General features: G+C 48.7%; 10 protein-coding genes across 10 annotated transcripts; 7 read left to right on the top strand and 3 right to left on the bottom strand.

The window, feature by feature from the left end:
• Positions 1-585: 585 nt before the first annotated feature.
• Positions 586-2,729, top strand: EI90DRAFT_2910608 (glycoside hydrolase family 5 protein; the record flags this gene model as incomplete). Its single annotated transcript, XM_039054404.1, has 13 exons — positions 586-700; positions 789-808; positions 929-1,092; positions 1,155-1,176; positions 1,245-1,298; positions 1,361-1,390; positions 1,444-1,500; positions 1,563-1,976; positions 2,035-2,132; positions 2,188-2,213; positions 2,292-2,383; positions 2,465-2,542; positions 2,628-2,729. 13 exons carry the CDS (start codon positions 586-588, stop codon positions 2,727-2,729), a joined length of 1,272 nt encoding a protein of 423 aa, XP_038919915.1.
• A 1,309-nt stretch (positions 2,730-4,038) lies between these two features.
• Positions 4,039-5,278, top strand: EI90DRAFT_3042994 (uncharacterized protein; the record flags this gene model as incomplete). The annotated part of the gene is made up of 2 exons (XM_039059221.1): positions 4,039-4,123; positions 4,183-5,278. Coding segments are annotated over exons 1-2 (1,150 nt in total), but the record flags the coding sequence as incomplete, so codon positions are not given.
• A 202-nt stretch (positions 5,279-5,480) lies between these two features.
• On the top strand, positions 5,481-5,894 carry EI90DRAFT_3042993 (uncharacterized protein). Its single transcript, XM_039059220.1, has 3 exons — positions 5,481-5,613; positions 5,678-5,745; positions 5,775-5,894. Exons 1-3 carry the CDS (start codon positions 5,511-5,513, stop codon positions 5,880-5,882), a joined length of 279 nt encoding a protein of 92 aa, XP_038919913.1. The 5' UTR covers positions 5,481-5,510; the 3' UTR covers positions 5,883-5,894.
• Positions 5,888-8,045, top strand: EI90DRAFT_3013660 (uncharacterized protein; the record flags this gene model as incomplete). Its single annotated transcript, XM_039056682.1, has 4 exons — positions 5,888-5,959; positions 6,033-7,120; positions 7,282-7,297; positions 7,431-8,045. The coding sequence occupies 4 exons, from the start codon at positions 5,888-5,890 to the stop codon at positions 8,043-8,045; spliced, it is 1,791 nt and encodes a 596-aa protein (XP_038919912.1).
• A 334-nt stretch (positions 8,046-8,379) lies between these two features.
• Positions 8,380-13,173, bottom strand: EI90DRAFT_3042990 (condensin complex subunit SMC2). Its single transcript, XM_039059219.1, has 17 exons — positions 13,009-13,173; positions 12,619-12,758; positions 12,411-12,560; positions 12,216-12,353; positions 12,033-12,167; positions 11,719-11,976; positions 11,543-11,644; positions 11,024-11,485; positions 10,682-10,972; positions 10,174-10,623; positions 9,866-10,124; positions 9,688-9,803; positions 9,521-9,631; positions 9,391-9,494; positions 9,196-9,336; positions 8,848-9,138; positions 8,380-8,791 (listed from the first exon to the last, which is right to left on the bottom strand). The coding sequence occupies exons 1-17, from the start codon at positions 13,034-13,036 to the stop codon at positions 8,476-8,478; spliced, it is 3,492 nt and encodes a 1,163-aa protein (XP_038919911.1). The 5' UTR covers positions 13,037-13,173; the 3' UTR covers positions 8,380-8,475.
• Positions 13,174-14,139: 966 nt separating this feature from the next.
• Positions 14,140-15,298, top strand: EI90DRAFT_2651738 (kinase-like domain-containing protein). Its single transcript, XM_039053400.1, has 7 exons — positions 14,140-14,237; positions 14,288-14,507; positions 14,563-14,572; positions 14,622-14,813; positions 14,861-14,862; positions 14,916-14,991; positions 15,058-15,298. The coding sequence occupies exons 2-7, from the start codon at positions 14,317-14,319 to the stop codon at positions 15,262-15,264; spliced, it is 678 nt and encodes a 225-aa protein (XP_038919910.1). The 5' UTR covers positions 14,140-14,237; positions 14,288-14,316; the 3' UTR covers positions 15,265-15,298.
• A 407-nt stretch (positions 15,299-15,705) lies between these two features.
• EI90DRAFT_3042982 (uncharacterized protein) lies at positions 15,706-17,734 on the bottom strand. Its single transcript, XM_039059218.1, has 5 exons — positions 16,811-17,734; positions 16,564-16,753; positions 16,398-16,540; positions 16,191-16,377; positions 15,706-16,117 (listed from the first exon to the last, which is right to left on the bottom strand). The coding sequence occupies exons 1-5, from the start codon at positions 17,508-17,510 to the stop codon at positions 15,895-15,897; spliced, it is 1,443 nt and encodes a 480-aa protein (XP_038919909.1). The 5' UTR covers positions 17,511-17,734; the 3' UTR covers positions 15,706-15,894.
• Positions 17,735-17,807: 73 nt separating this feature from the next.
• EI90DRAFT_3118889 (uncharacterized protein) lies at positions 17,808-18,472 on the top strand (the record flags this gene model as incomplete). Its single annotated transcript, XM_039063152.1, has 3 exons — positions 17,808-17,967; positions 18,039-18,304; positions 18,362-18,472. The coding sequence occupies 3 exons, from the start codon at positions 17,808-17,810 to the stop codon at positions 18,470-18,472; spliced, it is 537 nt and encodes a 178-aa protein (XP_038919908.1).
• Positions 18,473-20,276: 1,804 nt separating this feature from the next.
• EI90DRAFT_2650631 (ATP-dependent DNA ligase) lies at positions 20,277-23,668 on the top strand. Its single transcript, XM_039053398.1, has 16 exons — positions 20,277-20,310; positions 20,360-20,653; positions 20,707-20,872; positions 20,926-21,066; positions 21,123-21,224; positions 21,277-21,370; positions 21,428-21,508; positions 21,565-21,640; positions 21,692-21,777; positions 21,834-21,949; positions 22,009-22,104; positions 22,163-22,345; positions 22,400-22,630; positions 22,710-23,057; positions 23,133-23,222; positions 23,288-23,668. The coding sequence occupies exons 2-16, from the start codon at positions 20,547-20,549 to the stop codon at positions 23,363-23,365; spliced, it is 1,995 nt and encodes a 664-aa protein (XP_038919907.1). The 5' UTR covers positions 20,277-20,310; positions 20,360-20,546; the 3' UTR covers positions 23,366-23,668.
• Positions 23,669-23,689: 21 nt separating this feature from the next.
• EI90DRAFT_2910584 (ferritin-like domain-containing protein) lies at positions 23,690-25,375 on the bottom strand (the record flags this gene model as incomplete). The annotated part of the gene is made up of 6 exons (XM_039054403.1): positions 23,690-23,971; positions 24,112-24,388; positions 24,488-24,727; positions 24,805-24,877; positions 24,955-25,099; positions 25,175-25,375. 6 exons carry the CDS (start codon positions 25,373-25,375, stop codon positions 23,690-23,692), a joined length of 1,218 nt encoding a protein of 405 aa, XP_038919906.1.
• Positions 25,376-27,919: the final 2,544 nt, after the last annotated feature.

Genomic DNA, 27,919 nt, shown 5'->3' with positions numbered 1-27,919 from the left:
TGGTATACATATGCTTGTTACCACATTAGGCAAATTGATCCCTCAAGTGTCGGCTCCCCAGTTTGAGAGGTTGAAACTCCTCTCATGAGGAGGCCCGGAGGTTGGGATAGTGTTCTTGGCTTGGTGGGCTCGATCGACTGGTTTGAAGTCTTCTTGCGTCAAGAGTCGGTTCTTTTCTTTGTCGCGTTCTTGGAATTTGAATTTACAAGGCTTGGTCACGCTAAGTGACAGCTGTGTTCAGGTGTTTGCAATTTCGCCGCACCGTTCGCAGAGCAAGTTGTGCAAGTTACAACAAGGCGTAGTCATCGTACGTACGTATTCTCCCTTACATGGCGCTGGACCCTGAGTTAAACTCTTGCTGTATTAGTGCATTCTTTTGAAACCCATTCATTTACATAAAGACAAAAATCCCTTCGCTCCTTCTTTCCTTCCTCTAGAACTCTGTGCGGGTGGTGTCATCCGTTGAAGGAGTAGTGTCTTTCTTCTCCTTCGGCCTTTGCGTTCGAACACTGTCACTGAGCTGACTTGTTGGCGAGTTGCGTTGGACTGCACAAGTAATTTCTATCCTGAGACTACCGCTTGGCAATGCGTTCTGGGGCATTGCTGTTGATTTGGTTGCACGGCATCTTTGTCAGTACCGTCCAGGCGATCAATTTGAGGTTCCCGTTTGGAGCGACGAAGGTTCGGGGAGTTAACTTAGGTGGGTGTTGCCTTCGGTTTGTACGCGTTTGGGGGCTTAATGCACGCATATCGTCTTTACTACGCGTCTCCTGTGGTTGGGGATGAAGGTGGATGGCTTGTTCTTGAGGTGAGTTGCATTCCTTTAGATCTAACCTGCATTGTAACTAACTGCTCATGCAATCATCCCCACGGGATTACTCCGCACCTTAATTCATTGCATCCCCACTTCGCACGATGTATAAAAAAGCCATTCGTTACTCCCTCTCTGTTCGATGCGACGGGAAACCCGGCGATCATCGACGAATGGACGTTCTCTGCTTATCAGTCTTACGCGACGGCGCAAAGTGCGTTGGTAAGACATTGGGAGACGTTCATTACGGAGGCGGATTTTGCTGCCATTGCTGGCGCCGGGTGAGTGGTTTTTGTACGGAGAATCCTATTGATATCCCCAGATTGATGAACACCTTGGGAAGTTTGAATCATGTCAGGATACCGGTGTGTATTGGCGCACGTTATGGGCGTGCCAAGCTGACGTTACGTGCAATGCTGAGATACCTTTTTAGATTGGATATTGGGCATTTGATATATCCAAGGGCGAACCGTATCATCAAGGACAAGTGAGTTGCAACTCGCCTCGTTCGGTTGCGTGAGTTCATCCTAAAATCATGGCTTCACGTAGTTCGGTTATTTGAAGAGAGCTGTGGGATGGGTACGTACTTTACGGACCTCTTGGGAAACGGAATAAGGATGAAGTTCAAATAGGCTGCGAATCATGGAGTCAAAGTGCTTATTGACCTCCACGGGGTTCCCGGCTCTCAGGTAAGTAGCATCGCTCGATCTCCATCTCAACATAAGGCGCAATTACCGTGTCTGCCTCTTAGAACGGCTGGAACCACAGCGGTCGACAGGGTCCAGCAAACTGGGCTTCAAACAGTACGAATCTCGCTCGGACGCGCGCCGTCCTTCGAACCCTCGCTGCGGAGTTCTCCCAATCTAAATACGCCAATGTCGTCACCTCTATCACTCCCTTGAACGAACCTGCTCCATTCCAGAATGGGAACATTTTGCCTGCTGCGAGGCAGTATTACCTCGATGCATATGGGATCATAAGAAATCCTGGCGGTGGGGTAAAAGGGAATCTGTACATCACGTATCATGATGCGTTTCTGGGTGATTGGGGGTATTGGACTTTCCTCAGTAACAAGAGCAAGTTCCAAGGGATTTCGTTGGACACGCACATTTATGATATTTTCTCGAGTGGGGGGGTTAAGCTGTCGTATGCGCAGCATATTTCGGTGGGTGGTTTTTTTTTTTTTTTTTGTAAATTTGGCTTTTGGGTTCATTGTCGGATAGGGTATGTGTGCTAGGGGGAGACAGATCAGACAATGGGCTTCGAGGAATATTGGGGTCATGGTTGGTGAATGGACTTTTGCGCCGACTGACTGTGCGAAGTACGTGTCTTCATATTGCTTTCCGTCGGTACTGAAGATGTTGTGAATGCTTCAGATATCTCAATGGAAGAAATAACGGAGGTAAGGCCGTTGCACATCAGTCTTCAGTCTTCTGATCGGGGTTCTGAGCATGTGTGGATTCTAATTTCTGGTTGCTAGCTCGGTATGATGGGTCGCTTCCTGGATCTACGTATGTGGGAAGTTGTACGGGGAAGTCAGGTAGCGGAGCATCGTTCTCCGCTAGCTATAAGGTAAGCAGACAGCGGGCTTCTTGATTATCATCATGCAATGTGGGTTGACGTGTATATTTTTTTTTCCCTTCCTACCAATAGACTTTCCTACGAAAGTACTACGAGGCTCAAACTCAGGCTTGGGAGCAGAGTGTTGGATGGATCCATTGGACCTGGAAGGTAAGTAAAGTTTGCATCTGCACATCATCTTCGTTTTCGCACCATCTTTTAATGACACTAGTTACTGACCGTTATTTCATCGCAGACTGAGGTTGCGGCGGACTGGTCTTATCAGGCCGGACTGGCTCAAGGATGGATTCCACAAAATCCTGCTAGTAGGAAGTATGATAATATTTGCGGGTACTAGTTATTGTCCGCCGACTTGTCATTTTTCATCTCCATTTTTTCCGTAAGTAATTTGGTGTTAAGAGCACACACGTAGCGTAGGCTGTGTACGCACGACCCTCTGTTCTTTACCCAACTAGCCACTGGGAGACCTTTTTATTTTTGGCTGGAAATCCCGGACCCATGGCAGTACAGATACATATTGACTGTATGAGGATTTGTTTGTGGAGGGACGCACCTCCTGGTTATTTATTTTATTTTATTGCATTCATCGTTAATTGTTGGTAACTGTGTTTGCGCTGTGATCTTGACGCCACTACGGTAGCTCCTTTATTTGTTGCCATGGACTTTGAACAATTCAGTGACCGTTCTTTGCTGCAGTATCTATGATCGATTCTCTCGACTGGTTCACAATCGTTTATCCCTTGATGATCATAAATGTTAGAATCAATGGCGTTCTATGTAAGTATGGCGACTCCTCTCCCAGCGGTTCACTCGGAGTTCAGAGAGGGAACTGAGAAATATAACTAATGCACACATGCCCACGGCACTGAAGCGCCCATCTCCGCGATATAGTATTCTGGGATTTCTCATGCGCAACACTCACGCGCTTAGTCGCCTGTAGAATAGTCCGAAACTTCTTCCTTCTTCCATACATGTGATTCGCATCACAGAGAGAAGTCTACTTTAGTAGAGGCTGGGATCCTGCCTACGAGAGAAGGGAGTGAAACGCGCGGGTTCCAAAGTCCAACCAATTAAATTGACATTCATTTACATCCCACAATAATCACTGCGCACAGACATATCCAATCCTTCTTAAAGCCTGGGATACATCGACACCATTCTGATTCTTTACCACTCGGGCCTTTTGGCTTAGATCAAGTGTAGTATCTGTTCTTTTAAGTTTAACCACTTAAACGATCCCATTGGGATCTAATTGGTTATCATATTTTTGACGCCCTGTCACTCGAGCCTCTGCTTGCAAGCTCTTGGTCACCATGACCCTGCTATTGCACTAAACGGCAGGTGTTGTGACGGGTTCAATTGTTTTTTTCCTGTTAAATATTTAACTCCTAATCCCAAACTTGCCTTGAGGCTTTGGATATGACCTTTGGCTGTGGATAAATGTACAGTACATACTTTCGCTGATTTTCTATGAATATGATCGAAATTATTGCATCACTACTACTTACTAAGGAAGTGGGAGTTAGTCTTGCCCTTTACTTTCTCCCATAGTAAGCGCTGGAACTGAATGACCGATACCGGATCCAAAGCTCAGCCATCTCTTGAGCATCACTGTCTATACTTTATTTCTTCGCATTAAGGGGAGAATCGTCCCCTAACACCCCCCTCCTTTGGGAGATGCTTATTAAATTCAAGCGCCGAGCTTCCTTCCTTTGGAATCGCTCTCCCTCAGTAAGTCAACACTTGGTCATAGAAGATTCGATGCACTCCTAACACATTGCTTTACATAGGAAACAACACGCTTGCAACCCTTCCCCGGTCTTTTTCCATTTGACATCATCTGTCTCATCATCAAGTTCTGTGATCCTCGCGAGAGGAGAGCTTTGAGCCTCACATGTCGCGCGTATCATGCGCAGGCGAGCAAGCTAGTTTGGCGCCGAATAGCTATCACGAATACTCGGAAAGTGGACGCTATCGGAGCCCTTCTTAGAGCCTCTTCTTTGATACGACAGAATCCTGCGTGCGCAAAGCATGTGCAGCGCCTCGATGTTGAGCTGCAGCGGACGAAGAAACCTCATCTACGACTGCACTCCAAGGCAAAGGTACGACTTGCCCTAGACGAGCTATGCCGCGCACTGGAATCCCTTCCGTCATTACGGACGCTGTATATTCGTATGGAGAAATGGCACGATGAGCTAGCACATCTCCTATCCTCCAACGCGACTCGATTCCCATTCCACCTCACGTCATTTGGAAGTTCGATGTACATCACTGATGGACTAGGTGGCTTTTTAACATCACAAACAACTATCAAGACGTTTTTCCGCTTACCGAAGGCTTCGAGCGGTCGTTTCGGAGATCACATCCCTAGGGGTTCGATGGATATCAAGCACGGCGCGTTACCAGCGTTACGCCAAATATGGACTCACCCTGATGCTCTCATTGAATCTACGCGCGGTCGACCATTACATTGGATTGGTTCTCCTATCGCTTCGCCTCGGCACGTTGCAGCATTGTTAGGTGCGATACAAGTGTCCAGTGCGAAAGTCCGGCATGTTTCCGTGTGTATATGTGCAACGCTGAGAGATGTATACGAGTCTCTCCTCACGTCTCTCGCGAACATAGATTCGCTTTCGACCATCACGCTTTCACTATGGGGTGTGGACTCGAAAGTGGATGGCGTCCTTGTGTTCCAACGACAAGTCACTGCGGTTTTACGACAGATATCGAATTTCCCGGCTTTACGTAAGATGGAGGTTGGCGGAAGTGATCCTGCTTTTCTTACAATCAATCCTACGGCGTTTTGTCCACGAACGATGAAGGTGGTGGAGGTGTATGATTACTCAGGTGCCTCGGGGAAGCGGTTTAGAAGGAGGAAGGCAGGAGCATCGTCCTTTCCTCCACGGGAGCGGGGTGGACGATCACGGATGTGAATGCCGAAGATATTGTTGGATTACGCTTTTACGCATGAAAGGGGCGGCGGATTTGGCGTTTGGGGTGAGGGAGAGGTGAGGAAGATGCGGACGAGCGCCCGCAACATCGTGATTGGAATTGTTGGACCCTTTGCTGCTCCAGAAACATATCTCTACACGCAACTGGTTGCACCTTCACCGCAACGATGTACTGCGGCCTCCGATCAGCTAGGAGCGTGTTTAGCTTATCTAGTTTTCCTCTTTCTTCGGGTTCTTGCGATGGCTTTCTTGATTTTGCACGGCTGACATGTAACATTAGTACGTTCAAACAAACATAGCATATGCGCATCTACGGACATTTTCTTCGTGCTAGCTTTCGAAGGCCAAGGGCCGTATGTGGCCACTCAGTTCCAAATATGTAGTTATTCGCCGGACTGGAATGTATGGGAATACTCCCACCACGTGTTGAGGAGCACTGTGACTGTTGGTTCATGATGCCCTCATACTCCGACTTTCGCACCTATAAATGTCCTGAATGCCCCCCACCCCTGCCGGAGACTCTCCACACCCCCGAGTGACCGCCATGCCTGCGTGCCTCCCCAAATCTGCGATTTTCCGCCTCAGTGTTGCTAGGTTCTCCAATGGCCTGAAGAAAGTGCGTCCTTAGACTTCCCTTCCTACCCATTCGAATGGACCCTGAGACAAAGTTCCTCCGATACACGTTCCAGGACCTGGTCACCTCATTTCCTTCTGCCTTCCCTTGGGACGTTCTCTGCTGTATCATCGCATGTGCAGACCCGGAAACACGTCGCAAGTTGGCTCTCCTGAACCGAGACTGTAACTTTGAAACGAACAAGTATGGATGGAGGCGATTGCGTATCGTTAATGGGAAGGGTCGCATAGACCAAGCGATACGTCAGGCTGCCGAAACGATTTCTCGCGACACGGCACGGGCGAAGAATGTCCGATCACTTGAAATCGACCTAAAAGGCAAGCCATCCCCATTCCGCCGGGCGAACATGGAGAAAACATTTCGGAAATTATGCCAAGCTCTCCAATCTTTAACGTCGTTACGAATTTTGCACATTCGTTTGGAGCATTACAACGAAGAACTCGCAACGTTGATGTCGGAGTACAAATTCGATTTCGAGCTCGCGTTTCTGGCTACGACGATATACATACCGGATGGCCTCCATGATTTCATCGCCTCCCATCCTGAAATTCGTTCCTTTGCTCAAATCCCCAAAGCCCAGCATTCATTTCTACGAGGCAACATCCCTCGTAGCGCTGTGGATATTAGTGCCGACTTGCTACCCAATTTGAGCGAAGTCTGGACTAATTCAGACGTCATCCCTACCACTGTGGCGAATCGACCTATCGTCTCGATAGGGACCCATATATATTCGAACGAGTCGACAGACAATTTTCTACGAGCCATACGACTCTCCACGATGGGTATCAACCACATCACCCTCTGTGTCAAGGTCGACCAGAGCGAAAGTTTCTACCAGAGACTCTTCTACGGCCTGGTACACATCGAAACGTTGCACTCAATTCACATAGACCTCTGGGGTCCAGCTACGTCTGACGCTTCCTTACTCCCTGCCATCCTTCGACCACTATCGCTGTTCCCTTCGCTTCAAAAGCTCGAATTTGGTGGAAATCGCACTCTCGACGTCCTCTCGGACCCGGCCCCATTCAGTTGTAAGACGCTGAGAATAATGGATGTCTATGATTATGCCACGCGTGGAGGGCGCCACTTTGAGCGTACCAGTACCAAGTCACCATGGGTCGGAACAACCGCCTCCATTGTGAGGTCGGTGGGATCTCGATTCTTCACGTGATGGAGACGCCACTAGTGATTTGGGTGGCGCAAAGCCCTCTCTGTGCCACAACCAACCTCCCTCTTTACCATATTAGGCGCCCTCGATGCACCGGTTTGCATTAGATTTTTATTAACACGTATGATTTGCGCAGCGAGTATACCCGTGCGGTACGTAGCAACTTTGGGATGATTTGCAATTTGCCAACGCTCAACGAACCACTCAGCCACTCTTTCTTTATAACCCCCACCCTACTCTAATGATTTCCCCTCAACCTCGAGAATGACCTCGCAATTCTTCCAGACTGACTCCAACTCAAACCAGGCATTTACACTATTCACATATATCCGCCCTGGTTTTTACCAATCTTATTCCGATCTGCAATACTACCAGCACCGACCATGGCCCATTTTCTCCTCACCCAAGCCTGGCTTGATGAATGCACATCCTGCATCTCCCCGCGAGTCAAGGGATCACCCCTGCTACCAAGCCCAGAGACGCTTCATCTCATCCAAAGCCATCGAAACCCTTGAAGAAATTTCAAATCTAAACAACACCCTCTCCTCTTGGAGGACTCGGATACACAAATTGAAAACACAGCGTGCATCCTGCCCTGCCTACTCATCCTTGTCTCAATACGCCACTGAGAAGAAGATCCGCGTTTTCGTCCACGGTCCCGATCCAAAGGTTCTAACAAGAACGATCAAACAAATCACGAAGAAAAACTGGTCTGCATGGAATCGAGATTCGAATGGGAAACCTATTCCTTGGAAAGTGAAACAATGGAGTTCTCATGATGAGACTCGATTGGCTATTTCAGAGGAGAAAGTGACACTCTTTGAGGCTAAGCTTCGCACGGCGTGCGTCATGCGTGACGCTTGGAGCTTCGCACTGCAGACGATATCGATTCGGTGCTAATTTTTGACACTCCATATCCTTTCACACGTGAGTCTTGGAGTTGAGTGATGATTTTGGTGGGGCTGTGGGGCACTCACCCCCCTTTTTTTTCAGGTTGCCTCTGGTCACACCGCTGTTGTATCACTTGTCGTGGCGTCTTGAGTATTGCCTTCAGGTTGTTGCCTGTGATTTTCTATATTCGATACATGAAGGGTTTAACGATCAGAACTGTTTCATACATTGCTTTCACGAGGCTCATTTAATAGAATGCCGATAGCCACTTGCCCGAAAATGCTAACTGACGTACTTGTATTTGCTCGGAATAAGTCTGCATCAAACCGCAACACCTTTCTATCTTATGTCCAGTGTACTGGTTCCATTACACAACACAGTGTACAGTTACAAGCAATGCATGTAATTAACAGCGTTTTACAGTACGGATTATATCATATTACTTCGTCCGAGCGCTTGGCCTGCTATTCTCCTTTCCTGGATCATAGATCGACGAGGCGGATCGTTGGGCTGTTCTGGTGACAACACTAGTCCCATCGCGGAATTGGGCCCGGAATAGCACGTTGGCATTGGTGAAGAGACCCTCCTTCAAGCTTACTACGATGAACTGCGAGCCCTTGAAGCGATTTTTGAACAGCTGCCCGATGTGCTGTGTATGAGATAGATCCAACGCTGCGTCGATCTCATCAAGGATGTACATAGGTGCGGGCTTGAACTGGAGGAGAGCCATGATCAAGGACAATGCGATGAGCGACCTATTGAATTCGTGGGTGAGCAAAACGCCTCTCAAGATGGGAATTGGACCTCAGACCGTTGGCCACCACTGAGTTCGGTTAAACTCTGTTTCCACACGCTGCCCAACTGGACTTTAACTTCGAGTCCCTGAGTCAAATCCATGCCTTCGGGAGGCTGTAATTTCGCAAAATTCCCAGGCAGTAGCTCTGCGAAGATGGCACCGAAGTCGGCGTTGACTTTGTTCCATGTTTTCTGAAGGGCGTCACGCTTATGTCTCTCAAGTTCCGCGATTGTATCTTCAATTTTCTCCTTGTCTTTTAGCACGGTCGATAACATCTTGAGGAGTTCTGCTTCCTTCTTCTCGACACTAAACACCGCGAACTTTAGTCCTATACCCTGATGTCTCAGAAAGACCGACACGTACGTCTCAATCATGCCCATGACTTTTGGATTCACCGTCTTGCGCATGCCCTTTAGCTGGTCTTCAAGCTCGCGTGCTTTTTCAGTCTCGCTTTGAACGTCACGTTTGCCAAAGTCGTATACAGTGCCTGGCTTGCCAAAGTGCCTTTTGGATCAGTGTCAGTTGAAATCCTTAGCCCAAGCCAAGGTTGAGTCATACTCTCTCTCAGATTCGATCCAAGGGTTCCCCTTCTCCAGTGCTGTGACGGCGTTGGCAGCCGCCGCACGTTCTTTTTGAAGGTTTGTGACGCTGTGCTCGGCATCCTTAATCCTAAGTTGAGCATCGCTACTGCTTGCCGTTTCTCCTTGATAACAAGGTCTAGTTCACGAAGTTCATCGTCAAATCTGGATAGCTCGGCACGCTCTTTCTTTAATTTGGCTTCAATTTGGTCGTGACCAGCCTTGGTGGTGTGTGTGAATAGAATGCATCACCGTTCAAGCCGCACTCATTACATACCTGATGTGCCACTCGCCGCTCCTCTAAAGCTTTAAGCTCGTTAATGAATGTCTGGACGCTCGCTCTAGCTTCCTCGACTTCATGCTGCGAAGCATCAATGTCTTTCTCCGTTTGCTCTAGGAAGGTGCCCAGGCTCCAGTGAGATCTCGGAAGCACTATCCATAGTTCACATATTTACCATACTCGAGTGTCGCGGTCTGCGTCTCTTTCTGCAAAGTCTTCAATGCGGTAGCTTCCTTCGAGAGCGCAGATTTCTGTTTGGCGATGTCGCTTTTGAGCTCCTTAAGCTTCGAATCCTTGTTATTCTTGAACTCGTCCATGTCTCGTTCCAACTTTTTGCACTCATTCTTCGCATCTTGCTGTTTCTGCTTGGCAGATCCCATTGTTTCGCGAAGTTCAACCAATGTTCCCTTGAGATTTTCGACTTCGGCGCCGAGCTTCATCGCCATGAATCACTATTTTCCCGGAATATTAAAGAAAACATACCCTAGACGCATTACTAGCTCCGACCTGCTCCTCAAGGAGACGTAACTCATGAGTCTTGATCTCTAGCTCGCGCTCCAGCCTTCGCCATGAGTCCTTCCTTGCTTGGTTCAACGCCTCGGCTTTCTCGATATCCTTGAGCGTGGCAATGGCTTCAGTCAGACGAGATTCGGCTTCATGGAGCTCCTGTACCCTCAACAGGGTGCCACTTCCGCTCGGGGCGCTGCCTCCACTGAGAAGACCTGAAGGGTCGTATACATCGCCTTGCGCGGTGACGGATTTCATTGCGATGGCTTTGTTAAACGTAACTGCCTTAGCAGAGGCCGCATCATCGCAAATGATGGTATCACCAAAGACGTATGCCATGGCTTGCGCAACATCTTCAGAGTATCCAACGAGTGATAAAGCAAGATGGGCTTTATTCGGAGCGACTTTCTGGACGGCTGCCAGTTTCTGATAGGTATCATACTGATTAATGATGGATAAAAAAAACATCATATCACGCCCATACCTCAGCAGATACTCTGAATGCGTTGATTTTGTTCAAAGGAATGATCGTCACACGCTTCTTCAGGTTCCCTTTGGCGAGGAGCTGGGTACCGACAGTCTCATCCTCGACGACAACGTTATAGAGTTTCCCGCCAGCAGAAACCTCCAAGGCGGTCGAATATGTTGAGGAATCTTCGGGAAGTTCGATGAGCTTTGCGACTAAACCCTTGACCTTAGAATGATCGAATGACGGTGAAGGACTCGAATATGTGAACTCAAGATGAGCCAGCCTATTCGCAAGCACGTCCCTTTTCTGCACGGTTCAAGTGAGAAGAGGGGTGGTATGAACCAATCATATGATTACCTCTGTTAAGGAGCGAACGTCTTCTTTTGCATCCTTTATTCGATTCGACGCCTCCTCTTTCTCCAAATCCCACCCGGTCGACTGGAGCTTACTAGTTAAGGCTTCCATCTCACTCCTGGCCTTTTCGAGTGCCTTTGAACCATCCTTTGCTTCTTTCTCCATGGTTTTCCACTTGGCTTCCTTCTCTTTCAGTTCTTTCTCAACTATCTCGATTCGCATCTTTATCTGCTCCTCTGCTGCAGATGCAGACGTCAAACGGGCTTTGGCTTCTGCAAGCTGACCAAGATAGCCACCGGCTGAAGACGCGTTCTGTGCAGAAGATAGACCAGTTACTAGAGTCTGCAAGAGTTCCTCGGAGGACGCCAGTCTGGCTTGCGAGGCTTGATGCGACTCCTTGGATGACGCGTAAGAAGCTTTGCGCTCGTCAACGTGAGACCTCTGCGCCTCTAAGGAAGCCCGAAGCTAGTGCAGAATTAATGAGTCATATATAATTGTTTTTCACTGTTTGGGAAAGCTCACGTCAACAAGTGCCTGCTCAAGCGAGTTCACTTTCTTTTCCTCTTCTGTTATAGTGCCCTCCATGAGTTCGGCCTGAGTACCAGTCGTGCTAGCTCCTTGACGCTGACGCTGAGTTCCTCCTCCAAAGCCTTTATCTTCCCGCCTTTCGCCGACTCCCTTTCCCGCTTCTTATCAACCCTTGCGCGTTCCTTCTCGGCCTCTGCTCCCTCGCGCTCTTTTACTTCGGTTTCGTGCTGTGCTTCCTGAATCAAGGTTTTCTTCTCTCGAATGGCAGTATCCTTTCTGGAAACTCGCGAGTTGGCTTCAACCCAGTCATAGGCACGGAGGAAGCGCGCAAGGCGTTCCAGCTCCGATGTCGTTTTTTGGAAGGTTAGGAAAGAACGCTTCTGTTCCCGTAGCTTGTCTAGCTTGGGCGTAATTTCCTCTTGGAGGAGCTAGTAAAATTCTGGTGCATCAGGACATAAGTGAAATGAGCAATGGCGGGACGCACTGATGTGATTTCCTCCACTCGTTTCTCTTTCTTCCCCATTGTCTTCTTGGCCTTTTCTTTCCTATCTTCAAACATGCGAGTACCAGCAGCTTCTTCCATCATTCCAAGGATCTCTTGGGGCCGCATATTGAGAACCTAAGTAAGAGAGTGAGAAGAGTGACGTCAAGAGAAGATCGAGCGAACCTTGGTGATTCTTCCTTGCATGATCACAAAATTGGGGTTATTGATATTCAGCTGTACAGACTGAAGCAAACTAAGTACAGCCTGTTGCTGGACCTTGTGGCCGTTGAGAATATACTTCGTTATATTCGGCAATGCAATCTGAATTGTAATGACTCTTAAGTCGACTCAGTGTACGTCGCCACTAAATTAAACAACCTGCCGAGTCAAAGTAATTTGCTTGCTGTTTTCTAAACCAGCGGGGCTTGCGGACTTGTCCGAGTTGTCGAAGACGATAGTGACGCTCGCTTTTGTGATTCCCGCCTGTCCGCGCTTATAGATGAGATCTTGTTGATTTTGCGCACGCATCTAAAGCCATGGCGCTACTCAGCCCCACACGCTAAACATAGGCGATAAAAATACGTGCTTGTTGCATGTTTGTGATGCCTAACACAAAACATATTGCATCGAGGATGTTGGACTTCCCGGAACCGTTGAGACCTGTGATTGCATTGAAAGACGAGTCCCACCCTGATATAGTGGTTCGAACGGGGTACGATTTGAACCCTGGAGATGCGTGAATTAGTGTGGTTCCTCTACAACTGTGGAATCTGAAGTAAACGTGGTCTGACGCCAGCGATCGTCGCATCGAGTCGCAATGAAAGCTACCAATCGCAAAAAAGCCATTGATGCACCGGAACATAGAAAGATAATAGACACGACACGCTCACTAGCTCCTCGAGAGTACGTTAAAAGTACCAGAGGATGTTGCGGCAGAACGAAAATTTGGATAAGCATTTCGCGCGTAACAACTTACCCTCGATAACGAGCTCTTCGATTCGCATGTCCAGCAACTACTAAACACGTCAAGGAAGCCCCGTCCGTCGCGTTGATGTTTACAGTTGTTATGGATGAGCGTGTTTGATTCCTCGAGACAAATAATTGCTGACAGTCTGCCAGCCGTGTCACTGTCAAGATGTCAGTAAGCAACTGGTCTATATTTCCTGCCAGTATGGGATGCGGAACAATTAAGCTGCAGAATTTAAGCTCGTAATGACATTCAAAAATGCCTGATTGCTAAGCGCGCACGAAACCTGCTGGTCCTGCTTCAATTGGCAATGTAGCAGCCACGAGGACCTGAGAACTTACATCTTCAGTATCGGAACCCCTTTAAACCCCTGATCCTATAATGGCCTCGGATCTGGTCTCATTGGGACTTGGCGTGGCCGCAGTGTAATTATCGAAGTCGTCAAAGAGATACTTACGTACGCCGAGGTCAACAAATTATTCGCTTCGCTTCAGCTGCATCTTTAGAGTCTTAGTCGATTCTCTAGGAAGTGAAGGACAATAAGGATCGGTCCAGCGACTCGCGACGAAGGCGGAGGAGTATCAGGGAACGCTTGCTCTGATACGAGATCAGAGGCCGAGCCCCAGACGGAGTGAGTCAATTCATCATGTCAGTAATACACCCTGACGTCAAATCATAGCGAAGTTCAGGAATCTTTCCGTCCATTTATTGAGTACTTCTTGCTACCTTAAGGCGTTTGCCCAGACTTTGTTGATTTCAGTGTCCTCGAGGAAATCAAGGAATGCATGAAGGGTAACGGTCAGTTGCGCTGGTGGGAACGAGTGTTCCCAACGAAGAAAGCAGTAATGCGGGAGCAGCTCATTGCGTTCGAGGAGCAGCTCGATTTCCGGTGGAAATGCTCCAGGTTCGTGCTTCCGATGAGCCAGTATCCATCTTAACTAGCAAACGTATGATAAAGACGGACCTAACAACAAAGGTGCTACACAAGACAGGTGAAACATCGAACTGGGCATCTACATTTAGTCAGACACAATGTGCAGTAAACAATGCAATAGCCAAGCCCAAGAGGAAAGTTTGGATAACGACAAGAAGATCATGAGCAAGGTGGATGAGATGGCTAAGACACTCAGCATCTGCACCCACATGTTCAAAAGATTGACACCACACGTCCTCAGCTCTTAGAGCTTGGCGTGCACCACGAAACAACACTCATCACACGGGAATTGTTTGGCTCTATCGTGAGCGCCCTTCTCTCCATGGACACGTCCTTATACTCATTCTCCGGGAGGAACCGGGCGCCTTACACTGAGTCATGTAATGCTTATGGAAGCGATAGACTCTTATCGTGCAACCGGCCGCTCAATTCCGAGCATTGATTCAACTGAGCTGACTGCCACAATTCAGATGGTCCGGGGAGAGTTCGCCGTAATCTGGAAGTGCGTCAGAGCAGCGCGATTCGTTGCGGTCAAGGTATACCAAGTTAGCAATCTTTTACACGATGTTCAAAGGCTAGAAAACTTTGTTTGCTCATTGTTATTGGCACTGATTGGGGTCTATTTGTAGAGTTTTCGATGTGCGTCTACACCACCTCGTGCGAAGGCCTCCTAACGGCAATTTGGCAGCGAGTCGTGCGTGATATTGAAATATGTAAGCGAATCCAAAACAACGGAGGTCATAAGAACCTTGTCCCTTTCATTGGATGTTGCGGTCCCAAGGGCCGTGTGCCTTACATCATCAGTGCGTGGATGCCAAACGGAGACGCACGCTCCTATGTGCGCGATAGAGATGGAGATGAGACCGAATGTTTGAAGATCGTGAGTGGGAGATATATTCCACATTTAGATCCTAATGTCGTTTCTAGTTGTGAGTGAGGTGTGATCCATGATCATAGGAACGAGATTCAGTCAACCCAATAGTATCGATATGGTCGAAGGTCTTGGTTTCCTTCACGATATTCGGCCAAACTTTGTTGCTCATGGAAATCTTAAAGCAGTAAGCCCACTACAAATCATCGATGAACCATAGTAAATCTTCGTTTGTATGATCATCATGTTTCAGAGCAATGTGTTGATAGACGAGGATGGTTCAGCTCGGCTGGCGGACTTCGCTCTGGCATCCGTTCGGGATGAGATTCTCGACACGGGAAGTCGTCCCCCACCAGTACAATGGTGCGCCCCAGAGCGATTAAGGGGAGAAGAAGGCAGTTCGGAAACGTCAAAAGCCTCAGATATCTACTCTTTTTCGTGTACCATCCTTGAGGTGTGATCCCTCCCCTCCCGCTGAAGTCATTGGACCATTTTGGGTAGATTATCATTGATAATAAGCCGTTCCATCAAATTAGGGACGTGAACAAATTGCGCGCCAAAATCGCGGAAGAAGGCCTCCGTCCATTGTTCCCATCACCCCATGCGGAGGCAAGGGGCCTTGCAAACGAAAGATGCCATTTATGGGTTTTGATGAACGACTGCTGGTCACAAGCTCCTGAGCAGAGACCTACTGCCGAAGAAGTTAGACGCAGGTTGAAGATCATCCAACAAACTGTCTGATCTACTCAGTTGCGCGCACATGTTGTTCCGGCGCACGTTCTCCATGGGTGTATATTAGAGAATACGCAATTATCACTAAGGAGTTCAAACATTGCTGCACTGGGCATGCGAAATTTTAACCCAATCAATGACAGTAACTTGTCATGTTCGTGTCGGACATGTCGACGGTAACCGGTTGAACATCGAGGGCTGTCCCTCAGGCTCGGCCGATTCCTATGATTTCTACACTGCTTGAGATGGATTAAAGTGCTGGTCATACAGGGCATATTACTATAAACAGACAGCATGTACGTGGACTACAACCGGACGAGCTGATGAAATTCATGGTTCCGATATACAGGTTCAGATCCTATTTCTTCTTCGCCACTGCCCCTCGGGAACGCACAGACTGAATATCCTTATTTCGCCCTGCAGTGGCGGTCGCGGTCCTCGTATTTGCTGAGCGCAACCGTTTATTTATCGGGTTCGTGGTCACCAGGATTGAAGTGGCGATGTTAGCAGCCTTTTCACGAAGGCGCGCGCTCCGTCTAAGACCGGAAGCTTCCCCAGGTTCGTGAGGTAACAGTGTACTCCTGGGAGCGAGGTAGTCTCAGGCTCGATGAAATTTCGGTAGTGCAATGGTCCCGACGAGCAAGAGAGCGAGACGGTGGCAGAGATGGGGGTGTATCGACGGATTCTGACGGATGCGCTATGTCCATGGCTCGTGCGGTCGATTTGGTGTCCGTTGAGATCTCTTGAATGTGGTTGGAGCGGCAATGGATCAACTGCAACATGGGATCTCCCGAGTCGCGAAGATGAGGCCGTTCCATTCGTCGCCCGGCTGTTTCCAGCGCTGGCCCTTGAACCAAACACCGGCCCGAACTCTCTTGAGCGGGCGTTTAGTATCTCCCTCAAAACTCCCTCCCAAATTCGGATTCCGACTTGGCGACTGATCTGAAGGAAGCACCAATGCTCGCTCGCGCTTCAGGGAGGACCTCGTGCATGGGCCTTTCGAACTGCGGGAAGAGCGTTCTGATACCAAGGAGATGATTTCGCGCTGGAAGCGACACCATTTGTATGAAATGCTGGGGAAGGAAGGTCGGGATTTCGGAAGGCGGAAGGGCCGAGGGGCAGTCCAGTCACATCACGAGGTTTGCTAGCATTGGCAGGGGGTAAATTTCGGGTCCCAGGCTGAACGACGAACGCCTTCATTCGTCGCAGCTTGAGAGCTAGAGATTACAGTTAGAAAATAGTCAACGACATGCTGAGATCCCAAAAGTACTCACGATCATGTTTTTCGTCGAAATATTCTTTGACGAATGATGGTTCGATTGCTTCCGTTGCTGCCTCCGTAGAGATCGATGCAACAGAGATCAACCCTTCCCGACACCGTGGAGAGCGGATTGGCGGCGTCGGCGATTTCGATGGCATGGTGGGAGCCCGGAATGGGGTCAAACCTTTGCCATCTACGCGATCTTCGTCGCTGGGATCCTCTTTGTTATCGCTGAGCTGCATTTCCAACGCCTCCTTCGCGTTCTGCAGCGTCTCGAGACCCACTACCTCGCGCCGCTGCTCCGCCATAGCGGCATTCTTCCTGTTCTGAACATCAGAAAGCATGGATTCAATGCCACTACGATATGTTTCGAATGAAGTACGGTGATCGATGGGATTTTGAATACGAGAATAAACGTTTGTGTGCGATCGACTCGTTGGAGTCGAGAACGACAAGGATACAGTGGAAGGGGACGGAAAATCTAATTCTGAGCACCAGAAAGCCGGTATGGCTGCTGGGACAAGTACCGGTTGGTAGATAGGTTGAAGAGCGAGTGTTGAAGGGACTCGACTCCGCCCACTGTGAGGTTTTGTGGTGGCGCGCGCGGAGTAAAAACGCGGACCTGGGATCTGAGTGGCTGGCACAGATCTAAGCGGACAAATGTGAGACACAGGAGAACAAACCAAACCTAGGTTAGGTGCGTGAGTATTCATTGTCAAAGCGTTTTCTCTCTTAAGTTTGCTTATTGTGACCCCAATGTCAACGCCGTTGCTGTGGGGGAGTCAGAGCTGGACGCTTGGTAAATTCTAGTGAGCTGGTGTCGATTACACTTCGAGCTTTTAGAGCGCGACGCATCGTTACGAAACATTGTCGTGGTGGCTTCGCCTTTGCGGGGAAAGAACGGACGAACACCACAAAAGATCAGATACTTTGTTTCCCCCCGTCATCCATCCCTAGAAACAAACCTTGTACCACCAAGACGTTTCTAGGGGAGCAATCGGCAACGAAAGATGCCCGCAAGTACTGCGCAACTCATCGACTTCACACCTTCTCACGTGTATGGAGACTCTTCGGTGCCGAACTCTCTCACACTCGCTTCTTCTCACGGTTGGATCTATTCTCACACGGATCCAATCCTCTGTCATCCACGTCACAAACCCATCCAACATGGTGAGTACTGCCGATACTCTTCTTCGCGGCGCCCGCTCACTTTTGTGTGCTATTATATCGCGTAATGATAGCCTCCGACTCAACTCAACAAACCAAAGCTTCGCGTTTTCTCATTCCCTCTCTCAGGAGCACTCCGCGTACTCTTCGGCCTAATCTTCCTTTACTGGCTTACACACTTCCCCCTGGGAGGCTGGGCCCAATAAGCCTTCCGTTAGAGTACGGCATCCTCAGAACTATTGTCAAGTGGGTATTGTACTCGGTCGCCGCAGTACACGCCTGGGAAGCTAGCACTGCGTATAAGCTCAGCACGGATCATCGCGCTCCAGCCTCGGTCACCGTAAGAGACTGGTGTATTGTATTTCTGGGCTCGGCTCACTTATTTTTCCGATTTTAGATTCTTTACACTTTGTCGACTTTTATTTTCGGCTTTCCCATCTTGAACGAAATGGACCGCCAAATCAGGCGTTCCAGGACAGAGACTATTTCGGCGAAACGGTCATCTTAATCTCTTGTAGATCTGGACCCTCAACGAAATAATGAACACCTTCGACCATGATCTAAGGGCGATTTGGAAGCCAATGTCCATAATTTGATTTGAACCCGTGTAACTTCATACAGTACTATACTTTCTTTGCAAAGTCCCGACGTGATGCCCCGTCTTCCTCCCACCGGCTAGCCTTTGCGCGTGAAATACCCACAGTGGCAAGGTACTTGTTGCCGTGGTGGCATGTGCTAACTTCAGTTTTCACACCATCGGAGTCGACTCCCAAGGATATTGTCCACTAACTCGCTATACATTGCATTGTGCCTACCAAACTTGGGCTTGTTCCGTGGTCGCAGCCTCCCGAGGTTTGAGTAAGAAGAATTTGAGCCGGCCACTGCTTTCATAGTTCCAATTGGACATGGCTTTTCTGGGGCTTAATGACGATCGGTCAAAGAGGGTTCCAGCAACTTTTCCAGTTCGTCAACTTACATAAGCACTGAAAGTCATTTCACACTTCACTTTATTTTCGTGTATTTATTCCAACCTCTGCCCTCGGCGCTCTCACGAGCAGCCTCAAGTTTGCAGGATAAATATCCAGAATAAACAACAACAACAACAACGCGATCTCATCTTGAGGTACAAAAAATTACGGTACAAGCATCAGAGCTAGAGTGACTTAGTCAATGGCTTATGACGGATGTTGAACAGATCATGGTACGCTCTAAGTTGGATAACACAAACATTGAAGAGGCAGTGTTATCGGCGGGATCAAAGGAGGTCGCGCGGTGATGGAGGGATAGATGGAACGCATGCTGAAGCACCAGCGGCGAGATGAGGGTGAGGGATAACTAATTCTAATCGGATTTACAGTAACTTAAAAAAAATCAATTTGATTGGATGACCGCCTCGCGTTCACGTCGGAGAGCACGTAATGGTAGGAATCCGCTTTTTGGCCCATTCCGTGCACAATTATACATGCCAAATAAGGATGTATCCACTAACAGGAAGACAGGCAGCCCGTTATATATGGGCATATGCCAGGAATTCCCCGAGAAGCACGTCAACATGAAAGGTGGGCTTTGCTCACTAACCCTCCAGGTGACAGTAAATGTCGTACCCAGATAGTACCGGGAACAGCTGGCCGTCGGAATAGGCAGGTTACCAGTCTCTATTGTCAGAAAGTCTCACGAATTCGATCGGAAGGTCATGTGCCCTCCGTTGTTGCTGCCGCCGTGCATCTCGTTTCCTTTCTCAGCGTCGCCAGACGCGTTTCCCTCCTCGAAGAGCGTGTGCTCGCTTGTTTTATGCCCGCGCTTACGCGACAGAGGACTCTAGGGTTAGTTGTACCAACCTCGATGGAATTTAGGCCAACCTGTGATGAATGTATTTATGGCTCGTAGAAGATTCTTCACCATGCCACCAGGAACAAAGTCAACACCCCAGCAGTCCAGCCTGAATGAAATGTGGAAGAAGGCTGGTACAAAAGGGAATCGACAGGCTCACGGTTCGAAACTTGGTTCTGCCACACTTAGCGCGAAAGTCGCAGAGAGCATGGAACTTGACAGCGAACATCCTACCACTTCAATGACAGGTGGGCAGCCTGTTGTGAGTTTCTCGTATATGTCCTGAGTCATTCTCAAGACTCCAATCAACCAACGTCCAATTTGTTACCAAAGAGCAAAGGAAAGCGAATAGGTAAGTGCATGCATCCCAAGCGCAAGTACGGAGGGGTTCAATACTCAGGCGTTATCCAGAGGTGGATACTGAGCCACGTCTAAAGCGGCGACGCATTGTTGAATCCTCCGACGATGAAGGTCCTTCAGACAAGCCTCTCGGCACCGGAGAGACAGAACTGCAAAGTAAGTCTTCCCGCTTGCTAACCTCGATTGCTCCCTCTGGACTATGTAGACACATAATAGAGCCCAGCCTGAGTTCCAGGTTATCGGTAATAAATGGAGAGCTCAAGGTCCAAAAATCAACGAGAGCACCGAGTGCAGACCAAAAAACAGGTGTAGGGGAAGCGGAATCGGATGCTGAAAAAGCGGAGGAAGGGGATGAGGATGAGGATGACCTCGTAGACGTTGAGGCTGACATCATGCTGTCTGATACAGAGGGTGGCGCTACAATTAGCAAGGCCGCGATCGAAAACGCCACGAAGGTGGTTGACGTTGACATCAACGGAGGATGGGAAATCGGGCAACCGTATGTTCTTTGCTCTCCGGCATCCACTGCACACCCATCTGGCATACAATCAGGGTTCCCTACTCTTCCCTTGCTCATGTCTTCGGACTAATTGAGGCAACCAGCAAGCGACTCGAAATTACCTCAATCCTAACTTCTTTCCTCCTTCTGGTCATCAAACGGTCAAAGGAGGGTGATCGTTCTTCACTACTCCAATCCGTGTATTTGTGTATCAATAAGGTGCGTGATTATCAGTGGACTTCTCTGAACACGTTCGACATGTTGCTGTCTAGTTGTGTCCAGATTATCAAGGCTTGGAACTTGGTATAGGGGAGTCGCTCCTCATCAAAGCCATCGCTGAAAGCACAGGCCGCAAAATGGACGCCATCAAAACCGACCTGAAAGATGTCGGTGACCTTGGATTAGTCGCGAAGGTTGGCATCTCGACAGTGTTTCAAGTTTTTCTCTCACCTCTTTTGACTCTTATTAGAACTCCAAGAACAGCCAGAGGACCTTGTTCAAACCCAAGTCACTCACGATCCCATTTGTGTTCTCTCAGCTAACTGAGATCGCAAAGACTGCAGGTCACTCAGTGAGTGCGTGCGCTGTCCCGTGAGCTGTTTAAAATTGACGGTTGGCACTAGTCACAAAATAAGAAGATTTCGATTATTACCAAACTTTTGGCTGCCTGCTCAGCAACAACGGACGAAGCGAAATACATCATTCGATCGCTTGAAGGTGCGGAAAATTGCATGCCCACTCGATACTTACTTAGTTTACCGGTGCAACTGTCAGGCAAGCTGCGTATCGGTCTAGCCGAACGGACACTGATCGTGTCCCTGGCACACGCCCTCGTGTTACGAGACCAAGAGAAGGGTGATCATTGGAGTTCGCTACCCTCTTCAGCTTCGAGTAACTCTTGCCTTGACTAGCCGGCCCGGCAAAGAGCAAAGAATCACTGGCACTCAAGCTGGAAAGAGGAGCGCAAGCTCTGAAGAGTGTGTATAGGTCAGATCGTACTGATTAGAGATGGGAAGTTTATTCACCATTCATCCTCAGTGAGCTACCATCGTATGATCATGTCATTCCGGTGCTACTGAGAGTCGGGATCGAGGGGCTCAAGGAAAAGTGCAAGCTAACCCCAGGTTTGAGGACTGCCATCAACCCTGTTCCTTCCCTGGTTTTTGATGAATAAATCAAGGCATTCCTCTGAAGCCTATGCTAGCAAAACCCACGAAAGCTATTGGAGAGGTTCTGGATCGATTCGAAGAAAAACGGTTCACTTGCGAGTATAAATATGATGGCGAGCGAGCACAAGTTAGTACGATTCGTGCATATGAGCCTTATTCAGTTAACCAAAACGTTGCTTTTTCCAGGTTCATAGATTAGAAGATGGCACTATCCGCGTCTTCAGCAGAAATTCTGAGGATATGAGCGCCAAGTATCCAGACATCTATGAGCAACTACCAAAGGCATGCAATTTCTCCACGTCCAAAGGATCACCTAATTTCTCGTGTTTGCATTCATTAGGCCATCCAAAGCAATACCACATCATTCGTGTTGGATAGCGAGGCGGTTGCTTTTGATCGTACGACCATGAAGCTGTTGCCTTTCCAAGAACTCAGCCGCAGAAAACGGAAAGACGTTAAAATTGAAGATATCAAAGTTTGGGTTTGTCTATTTGGCTTCGATCTGCTTTACCTTAATGGGGAGGTATGTTTCCCTGTCTTGTAGCTTTCACTTGTTTATTAAGCACCGCCATTGCAGCCACTTCTTCACAAGACGTTGGCCGAAAGACGGACACACCTGCATCAGCACTTCCAGGAGGTGCCTGGCGAGTTCATGTTCGCCAAATCTTCCGACAGCGAAACAACCGAGGAAATCCAAGCTTTCTTGGAAGAGAGCGTCAAGGACGGTTGCGAAGGCTTGATGGTGAAGATGCTTGAAACTGACGCCAGCTACTACGAACCGAGTCGGCGGAGTATCAATTGGCTTAAGGTATCTCATCGAGCTCCAGGGCTGCTCCGCTTCCCCTGTCCCTTCTTTTGATTATTTCTCGTTTTTTTTTCTTTTCCAGTTGAAGAAGGACTACCTAAATGGAGTAGGAGACTCCTTTGATCTGGTTGTCGTCGGCGGCTACTACGGCAAAGGAAAACGCACTGCCGTTTACGGTGCCTTCCTTCTAGCATGCTATGACTCAGAGTCTGAAACGTTCCAGACCATTTGCAAGATCGGGACAGGTTTTTCAGAGGAGGCTCTGAAAACACACACTGAAGCACTGAAAGGTTTGGAGATTGACAAATGTCGCTCAGACGTTGATGCGGGAGGTGCGAGGCCCGATATATGGTTCGAGCCAAAGATGGTGTGGGAAGTGTTGGCTGCGGATTTAAGTTTAAGTCCAATATACTCGGCCGCAAAGGGAACAGTGAGTTCCATAAACCGTCCACCCTGGCCTGATTAGCCTCAAACTATTGACCGCACGGTTGCCATTTTCACGTAGGTTGACTCTCGTGGAATCTCGTTACGATTTCCTCGGTTCATACGCATCCGAGATGATAAGAACGCGGACGATGCCACAGGTCCAGAACAGGTGAGATTCATTGTAACTCAACGCGAAAGAACATCATTTAGAGAGTCTCTGCGCATTCAACTTAGATTGCAGAAATGTATGAGCGTCAGTCACTGGCGAACAAGGGCCCAAAGAAAGGCGCAGCGGAGGACGATTTCTGGTGATCTAAGCCCCAATGTACTGGCACTATGGTACCCGCGAATTCGGTCCTTTATGTACAATTTTCCATCGATCACTGCTGAGAATATGAAAAAAGAACGCAACCCATTCATTTATACGTCCCTGGCTTGTTACTGGTCGCGGGGACAGTTCCTCATTCAACAATCATGAGTGTACTCCGCTACAAGCAGCGCGGGCTACGAGGTGAAGTACGATACTCGAGTGCAGACGAAACAACAGCAAGAAACCATGCTAATCGATCGTCATCGACGGTGAAGTTGCGATTATAACACCCCCAATCTTTCCTTTCGTTCTTCCCATTATCCGCCTTAGTCGGCCTGGTACAAGGCGGGCCCTGCTACCACATGTGTGTTGATCAGGCTTAGGTTGAAAGGTGTAACGTGAATCTTCCTATCCACCAGCGCGATGAACATCGTATCATTCACGGCGACATTATCATATGTCTTCATGCCTGGGACCGGTGAATCGGGGAAGTCATCGGGGGGGAACACAATTCCACCCGGTTGGAACGTGCTTGCCGTACGCGAAGCGAAGTTGATGTTGTGAAGGGGCGTGTAAGTCACGTTCAATTGGGAGACCCAGAGCGCCCACTATAGCGAGATATAACGACGGCAGTGACCACCGCCAGCAAGGTTGTGGTTTGAGATCCGGCAGTGGCGATAGGACGGATACCATGCGGAAGTATTATTTATTGGTTTATTGGTCAAGCTTCAGACGTTCTGGAACTAACCTTGGGTGGACCTTTGGCGGTTGAGTGAGTCGTATAGCTTAAGTCGTAACTCGTCTTCTTCCCAGGAAGATCCCACCTGAAGTGGACCTCTCTTCCAGGAAAGCTCAAGCTCGTACGATTCGTGCTCAATGCTGCTAGGTAAAACGGCCCTTGAGTAGGACTTGTGGATGGGTAATAAACTTCGGTCCCCGATTCAAAAGAGACGATCTCGCCCGAAGTTGTAGTGTCGATGATGGATGGGTTGTTAGTTATGTTGAGGGCTGGGAAAATCTGCCATCTGCGTTGTACGCAAAATACATTTAAGGTGAACCCACGTTTAGCACGTTATTCCCATTCTCAAAAGAGCCAGCAGGGCCGTTGTGTAGAAAAAACTCACATGATACGTGGATTGTCTTTCGGACATGATTTCAAATAAGGTGACAACATCGTCCAGGCCCACGCCTGGGGTAATCCTGTTGTAAAGTGGAGAGCCATGGGGAAGGCGCCCTCGAACTGTTTAAATACAAACTGCTGACGGGCCTCAGTGGTTATGGACTGAGTGAGCAGTTGCGCTACGGGACGTTGGTTCAGATGGGGGAGAAAGCCGTAAACGCCAGATTCTCCAAAGCGAGTCAATCTGTAGGCGGTACAAATAAAAAAGGGGTGGTATGTCAGAAATAAAAGCCTTCATATACCTGTGCACGCCGTCCTCACTTTTGGCAGAAATCGAGGAACTGGCGCACATTGTGGAAAGGGTACTCGTAAATGCATTGCTTTGCAGACGTAGCTAAAGATAAATAGTCACGAGGCAAGTTGCGTCTCAGTCACAAGTACGTTCATACATGGAAGGGGACGAGTACGCACGTCCAAGCATGTTCGTGATTAACTGCGCATGTCCGACCTCTTGATCCGCCATGTACTCAATCAAGAAACGATCATTCGCGTTTAATCCAGCAGCTTCAAACTCGGCATCACTGAATCTGGCTAAGCCATTGTGAAACAAATCGAGCTAGCATAGACCCTCTTAATCAGTACCCTACACTCCTGTGCTGCCAGTCTGGTATATTAGTGTACTAGGACTCACCTCGATATACTCCTGATTGAGTGCTAAGTTCAATGACTGGAAGTCAAACTCTGTGAACGTGTGGTAGACTGGTGGGGGGTCCTGTGGACGGACACCAACACCTCCCTTGGGCGTGAAGGGCAACGCCCATACATCATTCACATCGACATTCACGATGAGTGACAAAGATACGCACAGCACTAGTTTCTGTGTGTGGCGCATCATGAAGGTCAACGAGAGGTCGACGGTTTAGAAAACAAGTAGAGATGGCGGCCCCAACGAGTGAGGGTGCGGTTCATCTACAGCTCCTGAACAGACTTTATAGTGCCAATGTGGCTGCCCGAACTCCAAGAGTGACATTGGAGGAAGTATGTGATCATACCAGTAGAATACAAAGAATCAAGTGAGCTTTTGCAGCAACTGAGAGCAGAAGCATACGTGGGCCCCGCGCATTCTTGTAATGCTTGAGCCCTAGAAGGTTGGGATATCACCACGGAGATAGACGGTGATGCGTGGGAAAAGATATTCCCAAGCGTGAGCCGCCGGCTTGGCTCGAGCGCAGGTTCCCTAGCACCAAAGTACATTATCGCAGTTGCCAGTGGAGCGACTTTCAAGTGCATCGAGTTCTAAGTCTAGCACTTCGCTTGTCCTCCCGCTGGTCATTCACGCACAAACGACCATAGCAACCCTGCCTTGGAAGCTTTGGCTAGTTCGGATACTAAATTTCTTATCTTTGGGGGGACATATGTACATGTGGCAGTCGATTTCTGTGCTTCTGTAGATGACGTTTTTTCACATTTGACCCTGATCTGTCAGAAGAGGCTGAGAGCTCTCTCTTCGGCGTATAAGCCGCACTAAACAGTCTATGGAGAATTTCGCATTCTGCTTTCCTCGCACCGTAGATGACCCATCGATTCCTTGCACCAGTTTGAGTGTAATCACTGACAACAGTCCGGCTCTGCATACCAAAAAGCGGAGTCACTCCCCGAGCCCGCCCCATGCATCTCTTGTAATTGCACAGGGAGAAAAGCTCATTGACGTTTCGATGCAGTTCGGTTTACGTCTTGTGCATCGAATCTGGGCCATCCGATTTTGTTCAGCAAGAGTTCGCAATCTTCTATCATAACCCACTACCTATCTATGCATCCTCTAGTTGATCTATAGCTAGATTTCAATACTCTGCGTCATGCTGGGCTGCGCTGGTTTACTGTATACTATGATCCGCCGGGATTCGCACAACTTGATCCGGCACTATCATGACAAATAACCGATCGCGGAGCCTTATTCCGAATGGGGCGTTCTGAGGGATTATGCATGGGAGAGTGCGACCTGTGGAATTCCTCCACCACGCTATTCCCATTTCCTCAACCCCGAAGGTGATGGGTTCATTTTTTGTGCTGATAGTCTGCAAAAGTTCTTTGAGGTCCAGACGGCACATCAGGATGCATCCATGTGGTGCATTTCCTAAAGAACTGGAGATTAATTCCATGACTGGTCTGATTCAAGTAGTTTCAGTGCTCTTAGCGGAAGAGATTCGGAATGTATTCAGGTCCGTCTGTAGGACCCGGACGAAGGTAGAGTTTTGGTTCAGAGGACCATTACTATCAAGTGGGAAGAAGCTATCCGCAGAACCTGCTACCCCGGGCAGGAACAAGAGAAGCATGAACGTTAATTATATGTAGCACTACGGGTATGGAAAGAGGGCTTCAGAGTATGAAGAGCTGTATACGTGGATGGGGAATGTATATCGTGTCTGCAGCCTATACAAATAGACCAAGTTTCTACATCCCAACAGATATACCATGCAGAGTAGGCGGATGGATGTCAGAGATGCAAGCAATGGTTGCGGAGGAGATTTGGGAGCATGGAACCCCTGCTCCCTCAAAAGCTCAGAATTGAAATCGCAGCAGGAGTAGCGGGAACAAGAGGAAGAGGCACGGATAGTAAGGAGAAGTGCCTGTGAAGCCTTTGCTTAGAATCACCGCATCTAGGGATTCAATTTCCGAAGATACTCTTTGATAATTCCTATGCTTGACCTTGTAAGGAAGTAACAGGGATTCCCAACTTTTCGATGGCGCCGGGGGCCGTCATAAATCACAGATGCTTAACGGAAACTGCAGCACCGCCAGACTATTTCCAACATTGGCGCAGAGCGCCCGGCTCAGAAATAACACCAGAAGCTACAGGCCTATTATCTGTGCCACAGGAAAAACCAGAGGAAATCGAACCCCTAAACGCATTGAATGTCGGCTGTGGACACTCAGCATGAACAGAAATGAATACATGATTTGAGTCTATTTCCAACTCCGACTTTTAACTGCATAGCAGTCAGAGGAATTGGCAGGCGCAGGCCATCTGAACACACTTACGAGCCGGGGTCTAGCTGATCGTCTCAGTTTCCGATGTGCGTCGCAGCAATACTGACGCCGTGGGAGCGTTGGCATTGCTCCAAGTCCGGAAACAGCATACTCCGCAGTGGGCTGCCCAAGAATAAAAGGCAACCAGGTAAGTGAAAAGTGGCCCTGAGTTGCAGAAGCTGCTGCTTCTCCAATGGTTCACGTGCTGATGGCGCCTCCAGCGCATGAGTGGCATGAATCTCGGCTAAACTGCACAACAGTAGCCGCCTAAGACTACAGAGAAGAAATCATTCGTAGTACTAGTGCGAACATTCCGCCGAAGGAGGTGTGCGGAATCCGCCGAATCGTGGAACGTCTCTGGAACCAGAAGCCATCGCAACCTGGTTCGTAGTCAACATGTCCCAGAGGT

The sequence above is a fragment of the Cantharellus anzutake genome (assembly GCF_015039405.1).
Source record: "Cantharellus anzutake strain C23 chromosome Unknown EI90scaffold_9, whole genome shotgun sequence".
NCBI classification, from domain to species: Eukaryota; Fungi; Basidiomycota; class Agaricomycetes; order Cantharellales; family Hydnaceae; genus Cantharellus; species Cantharellus anzutake.
The sequence above is the reverse complement of the archived record's forward strand: the minus strand, read 5'-3'. Positions and strand labels throughout refer to the sequence as shown.